The sequence below is a fragment of the Setaria viridis genome, chromosome 7 (genome assembly GCF_005286985.2).
Source record: "Setaria viridis chromosome 7, Setaria_viridis_v4.0, whole genome shotgun sequence".
NCBI classification, from domain to species: domain Eukaryota; kingdom Viridiplantae; phylum Streptophyta; class Magnoliopsida; order Poales; family Poaceae; genus Setaria; species Setaria viridis.
This window is the reverse complement of record NC_048269.2, coordinates 26,976,334-26,991,269: the sequence shown is the minus strand read 5'-3', so window position 1 is coordinate 26,991,269 and position 14,936 is coordinate 26,976,334. Positions and strand designations below refer to the sequence as shown.

At 50.1% G+C, this 14,936-nt stretch overlaps 3 protein-coding genes and 1 long non-coding RNA gene across 4 annotated transcripts; 1 reads left to right on the top strand and 3 right to left on the bottom strand.

Annotated features, from left to right (window-relative positions):
• Window positions 1-488: 488 nt before the first annotated feature.
• On the bottom strand, window positions 489-1,581 carry LOC117863123 (dehydration-responsive element-binding protein 1E). Its single transcript, XM_034746721.2, has one exon. The coding sequence runs from the start codon at window positions 1,506-1,508 to the stop codon at window positions 831-833; it is 678 nt and encodes a 225-aa protein (XP_034602612.1). The 5' UTR covers window positions 1,509-1,581; the 3' UTR covers window positions 489-830.
• A 3,018-nt stretch (window positions 1,582-4,599) lies between these two features.
• LOC117862525 (ethylene-responsive transcription factor ERF025) lies at window positions 4,600-6,121 on the bottom strand. The gene is made up of 2 exons (XM_034746017.2): window positions 5,331-6,121; window positions 4,600-5,252 (listed from the first exon to the last, which is right to left on the bottom strand). Exon 1 carries the CDS (start codon window positions 5,938-5,940, stop codon window positions 5,341-5,343), a length of 600 nt encoding a protein of 199 aa, XP_034601908.1. The 5' UTR covers window positions 5,941-6,121; the 3' UTR covers window positions 4,600-5,252; window positions 5,331-5,340.
• LOC117862526 (uncharacterized) lies at window positions 6,093-7,851 on the top strand. The gene is made up of 2 exons (XR_004642001.2): window positions 6,093-6,217; window positions 7,078-7,851. It is a non-coding gene; the product is annotated as an uncharacterized lncRNA (long non-coding RNA).
• Window positions 7,852-11,454: 3,603 nt separating this feature from the next.
• Window positions 11,455-14,725, bottom strand: LOC117865871 (putative RING-H2 finger protein ATL62). Its single transcript, XM_034750130.2, has 3 exons — window positions 14,411-14,725; window positions 12,998-13,092; window positions 11,455-12,108 (listed from the first exon to the last, which is right to left on the bottom strand). Exons 1-3 carry the CDS (start codon window positions 14,570-14,572, stop codon window positions 11,790-11,792), a joined length of 576 nt encoding a protein of 191 aa, XP_034606021.1. The 5' UTR covers window positions 14,573-14,725; the 3' UTR covers window positions 11,455-11,789.
• Window positions 14,726-14,936: the final 211 nt, after the last annotated feature.

The window sequence follows — 14,936 nt, the reverse complement described above, 5'->3', positions numbered from 1 at the left end:
TGCATCTGGGACTGAAACCTGAGAACTCTCCAGAATCTTCGTCGACGGCGTGAATTCTGATCGAACTCTGGGATTGAGACCTGAGAACTCTCCAGAACCTTCGTCGACGGCGTGAGTTCTGATCAAACTCGACGAATATCGGGGAACATCCGGGCTCCGTTTGGTAAAATGACAGACTCTGTGACTCATACACTGATACACAAGCCTCTTGCCGCAAACAAGATTTTCAGATCAAGAAGCATCCTTGCAGAAATCTTCAGTCCAACAGAAACATGGCCTGCAAAGCTGCAAGCAAGCTCGAGGACCAGACCTACATAGGCACACAGCAAAATCCTTTGCTGCTAATAGCCTGAACCGCACAATTTCAAAATGTTCGGAACATACAGGTCCCTGTCTCTTTTCCCCATCCTTATTCCCCCCCTGAATGGACATCCACGATCCATGCATAGAGCTTAGTAGAGCATAGTTCCAAGTAAATTCCACTAAAATTCTTCGGGCAATCACACGGCAACTTCATTAAGATCCCTGCGGCTCCTACCTGCAGGATCAAACATTCCGCAGACTCTGCTGTTTATTACACCAGGTGATCTTACACTTGAAATAAAGGGCGGCCGCACCAAGTGTCAATTATCTGGCGCCAAGGCTACCTTGGCCATGCTAACTCCAGTGCCACGTGCAGAAGCAGCATCCGGAAAGCTAAAGCAAACTCCTCTGCTCCTTCTGATCGCATCGCATTTCGTCAGAACGGCAGGGAAACAGTACACATTAGCACACCATAAACTGTACAAGGGTCGTTCGCGCCAAAGCCGGCTCGGTCCAAACACGCGCGATCAGTAGCTCCACAGGCTGACCTCGCAGTCGTAGTCGTCCTCGATCCACGCCGACTGCCCCGCGTTCGCTGCCGGCGGGTCGATGAGCATCCCCTGCGTCATGTCAAGGTACCCCTGCATCTCGAACTCCAGGCCGTCGTCCACCGGGTAGTAAGCGAAGTCGCCGCAGAGCCCCCCGCTGCCCTGGGCGTCGGGCGCCGCGATCGCCACCGCCTCGGAGCCGCCGGCATTGTGCTGCCCGGGCTGCGGGCGGAACAGCTCGGCCGCCTCCACCGCGGCGCGGCGTATCTCCTCGTGCCCCGCGCCCTGCGGCGGCACGCGGAGCCTGCGCGGCGAGTCCGCGAAGTTGAGGCAGGCGGCCCTCCCGCGCAGCGCCAGGGCGGCGACGTCGTGCGCGCGCGCCGCCATCTCGGCGGTCTCGAAGGTGCCGAGCCAGATGCGCTGCCTGCCGTGGGGCTCCCGCACCTCGCAGACCCACCGCCCGGGGTTCCGGCTGCGCACGCCCTTGTACACCGGGTGCCTCGTCTCCTTGAACTTGGTCCGCCCCGCGCGCCGCTTGGGCGGCGCCGACGACACCGTCATGTACGCGTTCTCGCCCCCGTCGCCGCCCGCCGGGGGAGACGGCGTCCCCGACGAGGAGTAGTAGCCGTAGCCGCTGCCGGAGTACGCCCAGTCCATCGATCGGTGAAGGAAGCGCTTTTGGATTGTGTGTTGTGTGTGTGTCTTGGTTCGAATTTGGGAGGGAAAGGGGGGCGGGCGACGGTTTATATAAGTTATGGCTTGGATGGGTTAGTCGGGGACGGGGATGTACGGACGCGGGCGCGTGTGCTGCTACAACGCGGCGTGCCACAAGGGCGCCAGCCAGGCGAAAGGGGCGATGTGCGAGGCGGGTCCGCGCGGGATGGTGGCGGGTTGGGCTCGCGCGGGGGCGGGTTGGGTGGGGCGCGCTGTGGTGCGGGGGAGTTGGCTGTCGGACCAGCTGGAGGCCGCGCGGAAGCGGATGGGGACGCGCGCAACGCGCAGGCATGGGGGCGGCTACGGCGGCGGAAGGCGGACTCGGTCGCTGGCTCGCTTGGCAAGATGGTGGGCTGGGCTATTTTTGGGGGTTTGATGAGGAGGACGGGCGTTGAAAGAGCCCCAAGGGGAAGGAAGAAGGATCGGGATTTAGCTGGGCTTTTAAAGCGGACGGCTTGATGCGGACTCGCGTCAACTGTGATATGAGTTGGAGAGCGCGTGATCTTCTGTCGGAGCCGTATGGGCGGATGGGGATATCCGACGGGTAGATTGATGCCTCTGCGCTGTGGGGCTTGGTCTTGCCGTTTTCAGCTGATGATGACAGCGCCGCTTTTTGAATCGGTCCACGAGCTAGATGCATCCGCTGCTGCACTCGCAGTAGTACTCGGGGAGTCGGGATGGGTCGACCGTCCATGGGACTGGGACCCGTGGAAAGTGGAGGAGATCATCGCCGTCACAGTGCCACCCACACTGCCGCTGCGTTACTGATTTCTCCCTTCCTCAATGAGTCGATGTGGTGGCCACTGACCAGCTCCTAGCGTCCTAGTTCAGCCCTCATATGGCAAGCACACAGTGAAAGAAAGACGCGCCGGCAACAAATCTAGCTACGCAAAAGCATAAGTTTGGCTCCCGGATCTAACCCGTAATTATCAAGGCGCCGGGGCACCGCACCACTGATCTGTCTATGCCGGGTCAATCATGCACCTCCGAAAGGGAACTAGCGGGCGGCGCTGTTGATGCTGTCGGAGGCCAGGTTATTAGCGGTGGCCATGGCCACTGTGCCGGCCAATGGTCGCCAGAGGCGCAGGGCGGCCAGATTCGCCGTGACTCGTGGACAAATGCACGGCGGAGGGGCAGGGGCACGAAACTGTACGATGAGAACCGCACGTCCGTGACGCCATGATTCGGTCCGTTTCGGGCCGGATCATCCCCCCGCCGCCGTGCCGCCAGGGACTCCGATAGTGTCCGTACCGCCGTGGCCCGGCGCGGCCTGGCCTGTCGTCGATCCGGCAGCCGTAGGGCCCTCGCGGCCGCGGCCAAAGCCGCGCTTTGGCTCTGCTCGCCGGGCTGGGCGCGGGCGGGTAGGGGCAGGCAGCGCGTGCGCGCTCAGTGGCGCAGGGTACGGGGCCGCCAGTCTGCGGACCACTGCTCAGCAGCTGTGCCTGCGTAACCTCATGCGGGCGCGCGCGGCGACCCCGGGCAGCGCAAAGGCGGGAGTGGCTTTTGTCGTCTCGTGGCCACAGCACTCATCAGCCGATCAGCTGAGCAGCGGAACGCACGGACACGTGTTGCTCTGGAGGGGGCTTGGCCACCAGTAGCTGTTGCCTGTTCGGTGGTTGGTTACCAGTAACCACCACTTGGCTCCTCGGAATACTTCTAAACTGTGCAAGTGCTGCTGCGGATTTCCCCCCATTACTGCAGCTTGATTTTGTACCCAAAAGTGTAGGAACGTATCTAAATTTTACTGTAGGATAAATCAAAGATTCGGTAACACAATCAAACTTTGCAAACATGCAATAGCATCACAACCTATGCTATCAGAAGAAATATACTGCCGGCAATACCCGAGGCAGTAGTATAATCAGATTATTGCTACTTATAAATCATCTGCTTTTATTTCTTTCAGCAGATATAAATAATCTCTTTTACCGATCCCTTCATCTAAAAAATGTAAGGCGTGGTTTGATCTAGCAGAATATTCAATTTTACACTTTTACTGTTAATTTCTCTTATAATATATCATTTGTAGCAACAAAAATTTAACATTACAAATATTTCTAAATAAAAAACGATGTAACCACTTTTGTACCACAAACTTTCAAATGTAGGACGATGGGTATAATATTTTTATTTCAATCAAGGCCTCTGCAGATTGCGTCCTTGTTCCAATCCTACGTTGGTTAATGGAAACAACTTCCATTAACCGGTGTCATCTCGAAAAAAAGTTATTATTGATTGGTGGGACCATCCGAAGTCGATCATAATTTTCCTTGAAACATGGATCTTATAAGACGAAATAACCAAAAAAACGGTAACAAAATGATCGAAATGGTACCGCCTCTCAAGCTCACAAGATTGAAGCGTTATGTAGGATATATGCATGCAAGCTGACAAGCAAAATGATCTAAAAGATAGAGAGAGCACCTCCGATGGCTGTGCATTTCAAGGCAAGCAAGCGCCACCGCATCTTTTATATAGTTTAATTTGTCTTCAAACTCAGCGGATCAGAAATTAAAGCTGATGAAATGTTTTGTGTGGAGATCAGTTCGCTGTTTCATATATGCAATGGATAAAAAAGGTAATTTATGCTAGCGTAAACAATAGAGGACACCTAATTCAGCTATCAGAATTATGAAACCTTATCCCGGGTTTGAAGTTAAAAGTTGAAATCAATTTCACACACATATTTCGAACTTGAGGATTTGTAGCGTTGTTAAGGCATAGGCCAGCAAGGCCGGGAGCGAGGCGATGCACCGGTGACGGAGGGAACGACGGAGTTCAACTGGAAAGACAACAACTGCATCATATACAGACACTTAGTTTGGTTGATAATGGGCACTGCTTATCCATAGCAAGGTCTTCGCTGCTACCGAACGAAGAGCTTGACTGCTACATGAAATCAGTCACTTTCCATGGGTGTACGGAAAAGCAAGCAGCTGGTTATGCGTAGGCGAATAAGATTGTATGGCTCTCCAGAAGCAGTGGAGTGGCGACAAATCACTTGAATTGTGCATACTGCCAAGATGTCATCCCGTTCTCTGCTCAATCATCTTTTCATTGCAACGGGGCCAAGCCCCTCCAAAGCGGAAACGGCCACACACGCTTCAGAAAAACTGCGAAATTTGTAGAAACAGAAAGTGTTTAGTGATGGCAATATAAAGGTGGACAGCGATGCGCTGCGCGCACATCTTATAGCTTATCCACCAACAGAGATTACCGATTAATTTGAACAATACAAGCTTTACACAACGGCATCTGCTCATGCAATACACCAGGTCGTCCCCTCAGGACGTACTCCCCACTTGGCATTCCAAGTAACTGTACATACATGCATATATATGCGTACCTTTGCAGTTTCATACTTTCATATGTACTGCAACGGCCAAATAGCGAGGTAGTACTAGCTAGCTAGAGCCAAGTCGAATTGAGTGGAAAAGGAAGACCTTCCCGGTCGGCCTTCTGGCTTCACAGCAGAAACACACACATCGAGGGTTAAAGGAGAAGGAAAGATACACTGCATCTTCCGGCGGAGGACTGAAGCTATCCCCCTGCACACATGGCGGCTGGACTGGATAGAAAGAAAAAAAACAGTGCTCCACGGCCGGGGCACCTGTATGTACCTCTCGCCCTCCGTCCTTCTCTCCATATCATTTCAAGCTTCCAGGTTCAGTAGCGCGTAGTAGCTGCCTGCAGGCAGCAAGAGCAGTAGTAGTAGAGCTTATTAGTGTCATCGCCACATCAAATTATTGCTGCCATCGCCATTACCGGTATCGATCTACGGATCACGGTAGCTCCAGAGGCTGTCCCCGGCCTCCGACGGGTCCGGCGAGTCGTCGGACGAGTTGCGGCCGAGCCTCGGGGGGCTCATCATCATACCGGCGGCCATGTTGCGCAGGTACTGCGGCGTCTCGAAGAGGGCCTCCTCGTCCAGGTAGTACTGGCTCCCCGCGCTGCTGCTGCCTTCCTGCTGATATGCCGCGGCGCTGCTCCCGCCGGGCTGCTGCTGCGCCGTCCCACCGGCCGCAGCGGGAGCAATGCCGCCGCCTTGGGCCGAGTGGCGATCGGGCTCCTGCAGCGCCGCGGCGGCCTCCGCGGCGGCGGCGCGGATGTCGTCCGCGGAGGTGGACGCTGGCGCGGGGCGCGACGCGGCCAGGTCCGGGAAGTTGAGCGCCGTGTCGGGACCGCGCAGCGCGCGCGCGGCCACGTCGTAGGCCACGGCGGCCATCTCGGCCGTCGGGAAGGTGCCGAGCCAGATGCGGCGCGTCTTCCTCGGCTCCCGGATCTCCGACACCCACTTGCCGCTGCGGCTCCGGATGCCGCGGTAGTAGGGGTGCTTCCCCGTCCGCGGCGAGGACGGCCCGCGGTGGTCGGACATTGATCCGCGCCGCGTTAGGGCTGCACAGCTCCACTACTCCACCACACCCAATCACACTATGCACATAGCAGCCTTCTCTTCTGCTCACACCACTATTATCTGCACGTGTGCCAGGGATTGCAGTGGCTGCGGGCGGGCGTGCATGCGGCTTGCCAGGAAGCGAACGACGAGGAACGCGGCTATTTAAAGAGGCGGCGAAGCAGGCGGGAGCGAGAGGGACGCCATGGCGCTTGGCTTGCGGTGAGCTGGTGCCCCGGGAGCGAACAACTCTGCCCAGGTAAAATAAGGCGCGTTACTTTCGGGCGTGAGGGCAAAATCGCGTCGCGCTCGAGCATTTCCAAAATTCGTGCATTTTTAGTTAGGATTGATTCAGAGCTTGTAGGCAAGTGGATCCGTGTCTGATCCCCTCCCGTTTCTTTCTTCTTCCATTTCCTTTTCCTTTTTATGGCTGCTGTTTTTGTGGATCGCGCGATTTACTTCCACATTTCCGAACTCCGGCCTCTACCCTGAAGTTGCTTTACTACTGCTTAAGCTATAGAGCAAATGATTAGCAGCGTCTGCTGACAAAGAAGTTGGTTTACTATTGCTTCACCCGCTACTTTTCCAAAAAAATAAACAAAAGGTTAATTTTCTAGTGAAATCAATAATAGGATATGGTCTTAACAAACTCCATCCACAAATTCCGCCATCCCAGCTAAGCGGAAGAAGACAATATCACACTATCAATAGTTGAGATTCGTACGTAGAATATTGCTAGTTAAAGTGGAAAGTCGACAACACTTCAGAAAAACTAAGCTACGTACGGACCACGAACTAGTCAACAAAAGCCCGTTGGCGTGGGATAGTAGGTTGGCAGTGGTCTCTCGTAATAGATTCCATTCAAAAGGCCATAAATAAAGTTTTAGATGCCATAGTAAGTTTTAAATAGGTTTTGATCTCAGTCGAAAATCGAGTACTTTTCTCAATTGACAATAGGAAACAGTTCAACGGGTGGCACTCTCTAGAATCCAGAGGACGATACTGCCTCCTTATTATTTTGGCCAGTTATTCCTCACACTGTTATGCAAGTTGGAGGTATGGCTGTTGTTGTCAACTGCACACACACCTTTTACAGCGTACTTGTATGGATTTGTCCAGGTCCATCCAATGTGTTATGTCATGCATGCTGACAGTGTTTGAACATCAAATTGAAGTACCGCCAATTCAGTTCTAGCAAGGACACCGCAAAAGCATGCTAGCTGATGGAGTACACTTTATAATGGGTAATTTACTGATGGGACTATAATATGTGGTTACTAATCGTGGAATGTCGTGTCATGAAACTACTGTTACTTTGAAATATAAGAAGAGGCGGCATATAAAGCTAGTCTTCTCTGTGCATAGTTTGAATTCAGTCCAATATGCTGTTTTTCTTTCCCTTGGGCTCGGAACCTTTCTGAATGGCCTTAGATTGTTTCAGTTTTATTTACTTATTTTTTAAAATGAATAGGTAGGAGAGCTGCCTGTTATATTAATTAGAAGAAGGAGGCCGATGGCCACAAAACAAAACAAGAGCAATAGGTCCTAAAAAAAGAAAGAAAGTCACATTCCATACAACAGAAGCACTAAATGCTTTGCACCGGCTAGAGTCCATGTCCTAGCCTCGTCTTTGATCCTCGAAACCACCGTAAACAGGGTGACTCAGCTCTGTCAAAAATCCGAGCGTTGCGCAGACTTCCCAGCATACCAGCATGATCAAGGATTGCAAGCCCTTGTGCTATCCCCGGGGTCGTGGCCCTAGCCTCCCACCATTTGTGTAATGTTTCAGCATGATCCCAATTTGTTGGTTGAAGTTCTGGCACTGCGATCCAGGACGCTATTTCACACCAGATGCGCCTTGAGTATCTGCATTCAAAGAAAAATATGTGGTCCTGTCTCAGTTTTATTTATAAACCTTCTGGTAATTCAAAGCCTAATATAATTATCCGAAAGACCTTATGTGTACAGCGCGCACATACTTAGTTTGCGCCTGTGTACGTTCGTAAAGTGTGTGTGTGTGTGTGTGTGTGTGTGTGTGTGTGTGTGCTGGATATGCATGCATTTATGTCATGAATAGAGAAGTAGAGATGGTCTGGCTATGTGCACGCAGCCTTTATTTGCTTGCCTTTTGGCTACTGTTTGTGTTGGTCAAGTGAATGATGCAGCAAACAGTAGGATTTGTGTACTGTAGCACAAGTCAGCAACCGTCGCCGCTGTGTAATGTACGCGTCACGGATAGGAATGCGGCGGTGGAAGGCACCTGCTGTGATTAAGATTGTTTAGGAATGCATGATGAAGCTGGATTTACGTAGTAGGAGTAGTGTTTAAGCTCTCTGTCCTATTTAGACCGTTACTAAAGGCCTAGCTAATTAAAAGCTTTAGATTTCGTATATGGTTGTAGTGTATCATTATTGTACCATATTTGTATGGCCTGGCGATCGAGTGGCGATCGAGCGCGCTTCCTCTCTCCGAGACCGATCGAGTGCATTTGAGCGAAAGAGCCAAAGAGGGCGCCATTCAACAAACGAACACCCAACGATCGATGGGCGCAACGACAAACGAACATAGGATGATGCCGCGGGCTCAGGCCGACAGGCGCACAGCGCAGGAGGGGCTGGGCCCGTCACAGCGTACGCCCTCCTTGTCCCGCAGACAACAAACACACAACCCAACCCAACGCCTCTCGTCTCGTCCCGGCGACGCGGTAAGTTCAACTTGAACCTGCGTGCTTCTCTGGTGCAAGCCCTAACCTCGCCGGAGGAGACGCGCCATTTGCGACGGTTATTAGGCCCCGGCGGGGGACCAGCCCGCGCGGGCGACTCGAGTCGGGGTCGCGGCCGTCGGCCCCATCTGCGAATAAAACCTCGTCGATCGCCCGTCGCCGTCGTCGCGGCCGCACCACGACGCGGAGGAGGCAGCGCCATCTCCACTTTTAGTTTGGGCGCGATTGCTCTTCCTGTGCGCCGTGGCCCCAGTGCAGTGGCCATTGGCTGTGCGGCAGCGAACACTACACGACAGCCAGCGCGCGTGGGCAACGCACTTTCTGTGGCTCCTTGTTTTTTCGCTCGCGGCGTCGCGCTACCCGGTCTCGTTCTAAACATGTTAGTATTCTCTCTGGGGGCACATTTCCCTCGCCGCACTTGTGTCAATAGGGCTCCGATCCGTATATGATGCTTTGCCAGATAGCCGCTGATGAGCATGATATTCAGTTGGGTCCATGCTGGGGCGATCGTAGTGGAAACTGACTGATCAAGGCGTCGAACGAACGTGCTAGCTCCACATTATATTGGTCTCTCGAGATTGCCAAGATAAGTGGATGCCTAATTAAAGGTTGCAGAAATTTTGCTGATATAGTTATCATTATTATTGAGAGGAACTTCTATACAGCCATATTTAGCTACCTGAACTTTATTAAAAGAGAGAGCAATTTACATTTCCTCGTAAAAAACGAAAGAACGATTCACTTGTGGGGTACAAGGATGACCCTGTGGAGAGTTACACTGAGGGAGGATAACAAGGAACAGAATTAGGAATACACAAAGTTGGTCAGCTTATAATAAGGGAAAAGATCGATCATACCATCATCGAAGCTCGTAGTACTAACTACGACCTCCATTTCACAATATTTGACGACTTTGACTTTGAATATCTCTATAATTAAATAGATGATAGAAATATATTACATGCTTAAAGTATTTTTTATAGCAAATCTAATGATGTTTTCTCGCTTTACTTAATTTAATATTTAAAGAAATATTTCTTGTCAAATCACGAACAGTGAAAAGGTCAAAATTGACAAGTACTTCGAAAAGGTCAGTATACATTTGGTTTGGGACATTGAACATCTCTGCCCCCAGAGAACAAGTTCATATATAGTGACATCGACGGAAACTTGTTCATTGGATTAATCGTCGTGCCCCAACACCTTACAATTCCTGTTTGGTGGGTAAAATTTTTCACAGCTTGAGTAACCCAAAATTTCATGGATGGCTAATGACGTGTTTGGCCCTCTTACGATACAAAAGCAAGCTAGTAGGATGGAGCCAGCGAGCAACAAAAGTAGCCTGATATTTAAATTGTGGCGCTGCATGGAGCATGTAGAGCTTTCGATCTTAAAGAGGTCATCTTTTTTAGATGCAGCCGTACGTGGTCCAAGATGACCCGGAAAACTTTTGTCCTGTTCTTATGAAGTTGTGGTTGACTGCAGAACGAAATGGACTCCTGAGAGATTTTACTCTGAAATGTCAAAAGTAATCGTGCCTATATCTATGTCCACAAGCCTACGTAGCAAAAAAAGGGCGAAATAAAAATCAAGCATAAAAAGGAATAAGCTTGGAGCAATGCAACCACGGATTGCTACCCCCTCTGTGCTGTAAAGCAATGTAAGATAAGACTGCAGTATCCCTTGGGAGTGCACGTCACAATTCCTGATGGGCGCAAGTATGTTTCTTTTGCATCTTGTGTTAACTGATATGGGCATCTTCTGCTGCTTCTCCTCTGTTGCGTGATGAAGCACGGGCGCCGTGGTGCCGTTGCGAATTACGGACAGCAAGGCGTGCCGTCACGTGGCGCCACGCTTAGCTGCATACGTGTCTCTCCACCGTATGCACCTTGGTATCTAAGGCCGGTGCGGCCCGAAATCTTTTTCGCGGAGCGTATGCATCGCGGATTCGCGGTATATTTTTCTGAGAAGTGAGAACCATCCGCGTCCAGAATCCCTAGCCACGGGTCTGAACCTCCCCTTGCAGCCCTCTGGTGACACCAGGGCACCAGGCCCCTCCTCTCCCGCGCGGGCCGCGCGTCAAATCCGATGGGGCACCAGCCGAGCGTGACGCCCGCGTGCGCAGCCGGTGGCCTGCGGAATCCTGCCAGCCCAGGCGCGACGGATGCCTCCCGACGGCGAAAGCGCCGAGAGCGACGGCCGCCGCGTTCTTCCCTCATCATCGGCGAAGGGTGGTGACGCTGACAGCGCCGTCACCGCCTCGTGTCGTGTCGCTGCGCTGCGCGAGTGACCCGGGCAGGGGTCATCAGGGCGTCCCGACCACACGGTTACACGGCTGGATCTGAATCGTTGCTGAGTGGAGTGTGGTGTGTGAGATGCGACTGTTGTAACCGCTGTGCACGGAGAAGCACCGGTGTGACAGGTGATTTGTGACGGGCGGGCTGGATGATGGGGCGCGTAATTGCACAGTGAGGATGTTGTGGAAATGGGGCGGATCACTGATCGCGGATGGGCATGTCGTGACGGTTGGTACGGCCTTTGCAGTGATAGCAGTCCGATGTGTGGGTCCTGGCAGAGCCAGCCAAGGAAGGAGATCTCTGGTCGGTTGATTAGCGTGTCCTACAAAAAAAGGTTATGGGCAGGTCTGCCCTTATTTGAGTTTTTTGATCGGGGGAACGAATTTCAGTGAAGATTGCCATGTAAATCCCGTGAGCCACTGGATAATGGAAGGAACAACCTTTCGAGACAAGATGCTGTGATTGTGCATCACCAGCTTTAGGAACCACAATGTGGATATTTTTGTAGCTCTGACAATGAAGAAGATTCAGTACTGATACTGACAGTGTATTTACAATATTCATCACCAGTTCATCACATCAAAATGAACTCGCCACAGATGTGTCAGTACAACATGCTGACCTGCCACATTAAATGTACAAAAAGATGCTTCATCTGCAAAGGAAGTCTGAGATCAACATCATGATGTGGTGACAATGCTACGAGGGGCATGATTATCAACAGCCCTACAGAACATGCTGATGCTGGATTCAGGAAATGTAATCGGATTTGCCTCCATTACTTCACTCATACAGTCATGTCAATGTTCAAATTATTGTCGAATTTCAATAACCACTTCTACTGATTCGTTCCTCTCCTGGCCATTACTTTGACCCCTCTGATCTTGAAGAACAGGTAAGAAACACTGAGGTGTTGGGTTAACAGAATTCTCTAGGACGGTGGGGAGTTGCTGGATGCTACATGCAGATGACATGGCAGCTTGCAGCTCTTTCAGTGAGACCCGGCATATCGGGCAAGTCGTCTGCTTCTCCAACCATAAATCTAAGCAGGCAAGGTGAAAGTTGTGGCGACATGTCGGGATGATTCTAAGAATCTCTTTCTCCTTGTATTCACCTAAACATATAGAGCACCTGTTAAAACAAACAATCATTAAAATGTTTAGTTGTCTAAAAAATAAATTACACAGCACTCTAGGCATCATGGTAATTGGTAACTAGGCTGGACAGTGCTGCGATGCCCAAGGTTTACTTATTACTTGATAATGCAATAAATTGCATCCATTAATCCAATAAAGAAGACCCCAAGTTTGCAAATTTGGTCCAAATTATGTTAATCTTAAGTTGAATTGGCTACAAGTATGCATTAACCTAAGTTGAATTGGCTACAAGTATGCACCAACGCAAAGGGAATTGGTAATTTCTTGTCAGCTTCTGAATTTGCGGTTTGTTGTGTTAACAGACAAAGCATATATAAGGCTTAAAGAAATGCAGAGCTGTACCGAAAATGAAGCAGAAAGCTGTTCAACTTCAATTTGTGTGACACAACAAAGTATGATTCTATATTAAGACATCTTGACCTACAAGGCTACAATCTCCAATATGCGCATATACACATATGTGTGGGTTTCTTATGTTTCTATGTTTATCTAAGCAAACTTCCAACCAAGATTCAAATGATTAGGGGATATATGAACAAACATGTTGAATTGAAACATGGGATTAGGGGCTAAGAGAAGAAAAGAGAAGGGAATATATCTTTTGCCAACATACGAACCATATTCATTGCATCGATAGCTCACAGATCACTGATCTGGAGCTACTCCAGTTAGACCATCAGGTTATAAAATCAATCACAAGTGACAACTATTTAGCTCACTGCCTTCAACATTGTAGCGAATAAAAAGTTTCCAGCGATAGTAGTTTTGGATAGCTTCATTGATACTGGTAGATGTTGTATATACATTGAAGCACAAAAAAATAGCAACTAACATTTAGTTCACATGAAGAAATATAGACTTACTGGGCATCATCTTTAGACTGGAAGGCCTCAAAATTATACTTCATAGTAGGAATTGCAGCAATAACCAAAGGTTCCAACCCAGTACGATGCTCTACCTGAACAATGTAAAAGGATACTATTAATTTCCAATTTCCAATTAAAAATTTCCTCGATGGTATTACATCACTGATTATTTTGATCTAACCATTAATAATATTCAAATAAGTCAGCAAGAATAACAAACAGGATCATGAATTCAGGAATTACTGTAATAACACTATCAATGAAGGAAAGGTACTAGTTTAACTATGCAGACATAAGAAATCACTTGCCAGTTACCACAAGACTAACTATTAAAGAGATACTTTGTGAAAATGATACAGCACTAACTCTGACAACTATGCTTTTACCCAATTGGCATTTTCATTTTTTAGATTTAATACAGGTATAAGAAAAAGGAAAACTCAATGGGCACTCCACAAAGAAGTTTGCTCTGAGAGAGAGGGATTCCCAGACTTCTAATCAACAATTCAACATAATAGAAACAAGCGTGAATTAAAGTACATCATTGAACAAGAGCGTTGATCTTGAATCAATGTGAGTTGCTGATAAAAAGAATATATATAACACAAATCAAATATAGTCTAATACTGTGAACGTTCCTTAAAAAATACTGTGAATTTAAAATAGTTTCAGCTGGTCCTAGGCAGATATTCTTAATGTTGTTGATTGTACTGTTTGTTCATACATGCAGAGGGAATCTTGAAGAAGATCAGAGAAGCTTCCTAATGATGACTAAAGACAAAATATATGAACCCAGATAGATCAAACTTGCACTCGTAACTATAAGGCCAACTGGGTTAAGAACAATGATAGGGGAAATGACAAGGTGATGTTTCGACAACTGCTTATACATGCCCATAAAGGTTAGGAGTTCAGTTTGTAATCACATACAGATAGAAAAATAACATGAACGCAAGGTTTGTAGTATGATATTTTGAGGGCCACCAATTCATAAAGAATATAAAAAATGCCCTCTTAACACAACGGAATCTAAAGCCACTTTGTCTGCATCACACCCACTGGTAAAGCAGGTTCGCCACTTGTGTCCCTATTTTATTCACCCATTCGATTCGCTAAGCACTAAGCTCATAATGCATAGCAGTTTCCATTGCTAAAACTAGAAACATATGTGACATAATGAACGTCTTGGCTTGCCAGGACAGTGCCCATCAAGGCATCAACACAGGAAACGATCATGGAACACTCCATTTTCTATTTTTATAGCAAACGCATCATTTAATCAAATAGGGGACACTTCAGGGTCGATGCCTTTACTTCCCCACGAGAAAATTCCCCTGTTGCGAACGACCACGACCGCAGCGGAATACTTGCAGTTGTCAACAGCGATGGGGATCGAGGCGTTGCACGCACCGGGTCGTCGAGATCGGCGTCGAAGTTCAGCGACGGCGGCGCGCCGGAGTCATCGCCGCGGACGCGGCAGCAGACGAACCTCGCGCAGGCGAACGCGACGAAGGCTGCGGTCATGCCGAAGCCGAGCGCCGCGCTGACCAGGTTCAGCCCCGTCCCGAACATGGCTGCTGCTGCTGTGGCTGCACCCGAGTTTCCCCCAACCTCCCCTCCTTTCCGGCGCCGCGTCCCCACACCGACACCACCAACCAGCCACCGACAGGCGCAGGGGCGGGCCTACCGCTTGAACAGGCGGCTGCCGCTGCGGCGGATAGCGAGGAGAGCTGAGAGGTCGCGGCCGGGGGCGCCCATTTGGTGGGGGCGCGCGGTGAGGCGCGAGACGGGCGCTGCCACCTTAGGGTGCGATTGGGCCGCCGGGAAGGAAGGAGCGACCGGTGCGGCGGCGGCCGGCGGCGAGGCGCGGGAGGAAGGGGAGCGGTGGCCGATGGAGGCTGGAAGGGGCGGCGGCTGTTGTGAACTGGGGCGAAGT